The 6,000-nt window shown below is 43.7% G+C and overlaps 1 protein-coding gene across 1 annotated transcript in view; it reads right to left on the minus strand.

The window, feature by feature from the left end:
* The window catches only part of LOC112259891 (protein TEX261), a 28,684-nt gene extending 22,920 nt beyond the window's left edge, over positions 1–5,764 (minus strand). Inside the window, exon 1 of the mRNA XM_024434570.2 lies at positions 5,571–5,764. Coding sequence (XP_024290338.1) covers positions 5,571–5,640 — 70 coding nt within the window. The 5' untranslated portion in view covers positions 5,641–5,764. The remainder of the gene's footprint in view (positions 1–5,570) is intronic.
* Between the last annotated feature and the right edge of the window lie 236 nt (positions 5,765–6,000).

The following is a 6,000-nucleotide window of genomic DNA, read 5'->3' on the forward strand; positions in this document are numbered from 1 at the left end:
GCTATTGAATACAGATCGCCCCGTGATCAATTTGATCGATTATTAACGTGTACTAATACCTAAAGTTGGCTTACAAAAGTAGTTTGAAGTGTTTTGTCAAAGTTTATCGGCAACATTTTTAATTTAAAAAAATGACGTAGCGTTTTGTAAAGCTGCTTTTTCCTGGATCAGACTCGCTTCATAAATGGACATTTTGGGTATACATGGACGGATTTAATCGAAAAAAAGACCCAATTGTGATGTTTATGGGACATATAGGAGTGCCAACAAAGAAGCTCGTCAAAGGTAATGAATGTTTTATATTTTATTCCTGCGTTTTGTGTAGCGCCGGCTACGCTAATTCCTTTGTTTACGTCTTTTTCCGCTATTGCGGGGGGTGCATGCTATCAGATAATAGCTTCTCATACTTTCGCCGAAAAGCATTTTACAAATCTGACATGTTGGCTAGATTCACAACGAGTGTAGCTTTAATTGAGTACCCTGCATGTGTGTTTTAATGAAAGTTTGAGTTTTAGCGAGTACTATTAGCATTTGGCGTTGCGCATTTCCATTTCCTGTAGGCTATGTGAGACGCAGACGTCTCACCTTGCCCTAACAGGTTAAAAGGAAGCTTGAAGCCTTAAACTAATATCTTATGTTTCACCGAGTCATGGCTGAACAACCACATGAATAAAATACAGCTGGCTGGCTATACACTGTATGGACAGGATAGAAAAGTAGCCTCTGGTAAGACAAGGGGTGCCGGACTATGTATATTTGTAAACAACAACTGGTGCACGATATCAAAGGAAGTCTCGAGAGATTTCATATATATTCTTCGTAGCTGCCTATTTACCACCACAAACCAATGCTGGCACTAAGGCAACACTCAATGAGCTATATACGGCCATAAACAAACAGGAAAACGCTCATCCAGAGGCGGCGCTCCTAGTGGCAGGGGACTTAAATGCAGGGAAACTTAAATCTGTTTTACCTCATTTCTACCAGCATGTAAATGTGCAACCAGAGGGGAAAAAACTCCAGACCACCTTTACTCCACACACAGAGACGCAAGCATACAAAGCTCTCCTTCCATTTGGAAAATCTGACCATAATTCTATCCTACTGACTCCTGCTTACAAGCAAAAACTAAAGCAGGAAGCACAAAAAAGTGGTCAGATGAAGAAGATGCTAAGCAACTGGACTGTTTTGCTAGCACAAACTGCAATATGTTCCAGGGTTCTTCTGATGGCATTGAGGAGGACACCACATCAGCCATTGGCTTCATCAATAAGTGCATCAAAGACATCGTCCCCACAGTGACTGTACGTACATACCCCAACCAGAAGCCAAGGATTACAGGCGACGTCCGCATTGAGCTAAAAGAGTAGAGCTAACACTTTCAAGGCGCGGGACACTAACCTGGAAGCTTATAAGAAATCCTGCTATGCCCTCTGACGAACCATCAAACAGGCAAAGCATCAATACAGGACTAAGGTGGAATCATACTACACCAGCTCAGACGCTCGTTGGATGTGGCAGGGCTTGCAAACTATTACAGACTACAACGGAAAGCACAACCGAGAGCTGCCCAGTGACCCGAACCTACCAGACAAGCTCATTTACTTCTAGGCTCGCTTCAATCCAAGTAACACTGAAACATGCATGAGAGCACCAGCTGTTCCGGATGACTGTGTGATCACGCTCTCCGCAGCCGATGTGAGTAAGATCTTTAAACAGGTCAACATTCACAAGGCCCGCGGGCCAGATGGATTACCAGGACATGTACTCCGAGCATGCGCTGACCAACTGGCAAGTGCCTTCACTGACATTTTCAACCTATCCCTGTCCGAGTCTGTAATACCATCATGTTTCAAGCAGACCACCATGTGTCCAAGGACACTAAGGTAACCTGCCGAAATGACTACCGACCCATAAACACTCACGTCTGTAGCCATGAAGTGATTTGAAAGGCTGGTAATGGCCCACAACACCATTATCCTAGAAACCCTAGACTCACTCCAATTTGCATACCGCTCCAACAGATCCACAGATGATGCAATCTCTATTGCACTCCACACTGCCCTTTCCCACCTGGAAAAAAGGCACACCTATGTGAGAATGCTATTCATTGACTACAGCTCAGCGTTCAACACCATTGTGCCCTCAAAGCTCATCACTATGCTAAGGACCCTGGGACTAAATACCTCTCTCTGCAACTGGATCCTGGACTTTCAGACGGGCTGCCCCCAGGTGGTACGGGTAGGTAATAACACATCCGCCATGCTGATCCAACAGTCCCCTCCTGTACTCCCTGTTCACTCATGATTGCATGGGCAGGCACGACTCCAACATCATCATTAAGTTTGCTGATGACACAACAGTGGAAGGCCTGATCACAGACAACGATGAGAATGACCTCCTCCCGCCTCCCGCCTCCCGCCTCCCGCCTCCCGGGTGGCGCAGTGGTTAAGGGCGCTGTACTGCAGCACCAGCTGTGCCATCAGAGACTCTGGGTTCGCACCCAGGCTCTGTCGTAACCGGCCGCGACCGGGAGGTCCGTGGGGCGACGCACAATTGGCCTAGCGTCATCCGGGTTAGGGAGGGGTTGGCCGGTAGGGAGGTCCTTGTCTCATTGCGCACCAGCGACACCTGTGGCGGGCCGGGCACAGTGCGCGCTAACCAAGGTTGCCAGGTGCACAGTGTTTCCTCCGACACATTGGTGCAGCTGGCTTCCGGGTTGGATGCGCGCTGTGTTAAGAAGCAGTGCGGCTTGGTTGGGTTGTGTATCGGAGGACGCATGACTTTCAACCTTCGTCTCTCCCGAGCCCGTACGGGAGTTGCAGCGATGAGACAAGATAGTAGCTACTAAAACAATTGGATACCACGAAATTGGGGACAAAAAGGGCTAAAATTCAACAACAAAAAAAACACACACAAAAAAAAAAGTAGAATGACCTCCTCCCTTTAGACCGAGACATGGCCATGTGGTAACAGGACAACAACCTCTCCCTCAACGTGATCAAGAGAAAGGAGATGATTTTGGACGAAAAGGATGACCGTTCTGATCGACAGGGCTGTAGTGGAGCAGGTTGAGAGCTTCAAGTTCCTTGGTGTCCACATCACCAACAAAGTATCATGGTCAAAGCACACCAAGACAGTCTTGAAAAGGGCACGACAAAACCTATTCCCCCTCTGGAGACTGAAAAGATTTGGCATGGGTCCTCAGAAGGTTCTGAGAGCGGCCATCGAGAGCATGAAACTGGTTGCATCACTGCCTGGTATGGCAACGGCTCGGCCTCCGACCGCAAGGCACTACAGAGGGCAGTACATCACTGGGGCCAAGCTTACTGCCAACCAGGACCTCAATACCAGGCGGTGTCAGAGGAAGGTTCCAAAAATTGTCAGACTCCAGCCACCCTAGTCATAGACTGTTCTCTCTGCAACCGCACAGCAAGTGGTACCGGAGCTAAGTCTGGGTCCAAGAGGCTTCTCAACAGCTTCTACCCCAAGCCATAAAACTCCTGAACAGCTAATCAATGGTTAGACTATTTGCATATAGTTTTATTTCCTATTTTTTACTTAACACGTATTTTTCTTCAAACTGCGTTGTTGGTTAAGGGCTTGTAGTAAGCATTTCACTAAGGTCTACATCCGTTGTATTCAGCACGTGACAAACAAGATTTGATTTTAATTTCTCTTTGCTTATTTGAGCTGTTCTTGCCATAATATGGACTTGGTATTTTACCAAATAGGGCTATCTTCTGTATTCCAACCCTACTGTGTCACAACAGAATTGATTGTCTCAAACACATTACGAAGGAAAGAAATTCCACAAATTAACTTTTAAGGCACACCTGTTAACTGAAATGCATTCCAGGTAACTACCTCATGAAGCTGGTTGAGAGAATGCCAAGAGTGTGCCAAAAGTGTGGTTACTACATGATTCCATGTGTTATTTGATAGTTTTGTTCTTTTGACTGGTAGTGTATTCTTTCAAGATAATTTGGGCTATTTATTTCATTTCAGTTAATAAAATACATCATTTGAAGAACAAACAAGTGTGTCTATTCATATCTTGCAGTAAAATGATTTTATCTCAAGAGAAGACAGGTTAAATGTTTTTTTTAAATAAAAGTTGAATGTTCCCTTTCTGAATTCATACATTTTCAGTCATTTAGATTGTAACCCAATATCAGACCACATTTGTCCAATCTGGGAGGTAAATACTCAAAAGTATTCAATTTTGCTGTGGATTTCAGATGGAACGAAGGCATTATTAGAATGTACCAGAGACAACCAAAAAAAGAGCATTACATCCACATGGACTATCTTAATTTACTAGTTATTAGTAAATATGCTGATGAGTTGCTAAATAGACATTGTCATAATACGTATTAACTGTCAAACAAGATTGGATTTTAGGAGATATTTATGCCTATGTAACAAAACAAGGTTCACTGACTATCGCTTTGAAACTAGTATTATCTAAGCTTAGAGACCCATATTTATGGAGCGCAGGGGGAAAAAAATAATGTAGAAAGCCATCTGCAAAGCTAAGCCTAATAGCCTATTAGACTTTTTTTAAGGGTATAAACCAGGCATCTCCCATAGCTTATTGTACAGTAGTTTATAACTTATTTGGAGATATAGGCAGCATGTGTTTTTTTTTTTATTGAGTAGATAAATCATTGATGACTCGGCCCAAGACGCAATGGAATGTTGCAACCCATCCTCCACAGGTACGCATGCTCGAGCTGGCAGAGGTTAAACGTTGCCAGGTGAGATGACATCATGAGTTTCTGAAAGTGCCAACGTGGACAGGACAGGGCAACAGTTGCGTGCTAGATAGTCCTCTCCAGCTATAGATTTTCTGTAAAGTTCATTGGCTATACAGTAACGGTACAGTACTTTTGTAAACAGTGGTAAAAGATAGTTAGCTAATACAATTAGCCACTTGCATAACAACAACATGGGCCACTAGCACTAGTTTGTTTTACATGGCCCAGTGTCCCAGGTCGGCGGAGTTTCGAATTGTAGACTATTCCATTAGTCTCCACCCGCCCGGGGCACCGGCCCTTGCAAAATGAACTGGCCCAATGACAATGTACAGGTGTTAGCTATTTCGGTAGCAAGCTAACAATAACTAGTTAGCTTTGTCACAAGTTGCAGGGTGGATGAAACGGTTGAGGCAAGACGAGATGAGTGGTTAACGTTACATAGGCAACGACTTGTTGGCTAGTTTAATGTCAAATGATTGGTTACTAACGTTTCACGTGAAAAGTATAAGTCGATTCGCTTAAACTCTCTTGAACATGAACCATAGCTAACGTTAGCTAGTTACCTGATTGAGTTGGCTTTTAGCTCGATAGCAAACTAACTATGGGAATTTGCCACACTGTGCATTGCTAGCTACAAGGTTAATGTTATCCTAGCAAGTCAGTTGAATAAATTCTTCCGCTACATTGTCGATTGTTTGTCACTCCGACCCGAGGTCAAAGTGACAGGTATCAATACAAGGCGAGTGGGAAAATAAAGGCAATGTGGCGAAGCTAACGACTTCAACAATGTAACGTTACAAGTAAACTCACCAATTGCTAATGTGACGAAAGATATTTGTATCACCAACGACAGCCAACTTAGTAAATAAATAAACCACATCTCGTTTCATGTAAAATAAAACACATACATATGAAAAAACAAAAGTGACAGTGAGTTCTACGCTTGGAAATAATTTAGCTAACTGATGGATGGTCAGTTCCTCCCCTCAAGGATCCAGTGTGCGGCTGAGGGTACAGCGCCAGTTCTGTTCGGAGGTGGAATTGCAGCAACTTTTTGTGCCGCTATGCTTCCCACAGAGAGGGACTGAGAGATAAATTAATCAAATACATTATCAGAAGTGAATGTGCTGCAATTACCTGTTGGTTTTCCTTGCATGCTGTAATTTATGAAATAATAGTAGTGAGACAATAGAAATATAGTAGAATAGGCTTTTATTTATGTTAATTTCCTCACACACAC

Source organism: Oncorhynchus tshawytscha, linkage group LG10 (genome assembly GCF_018296145.1).
Source record: "Oncorhynchus tshawytscha isolate Ot180627B linkage group LG10, Otsh_v2.0, whole genome shotgun sequence".
NCBI lineage: Eukaryota > Metazoa > Chordata > Actinopteri > Salmoniformes > Salmonidae > Oncorhynchus > Oncorhynchus tshawytscha.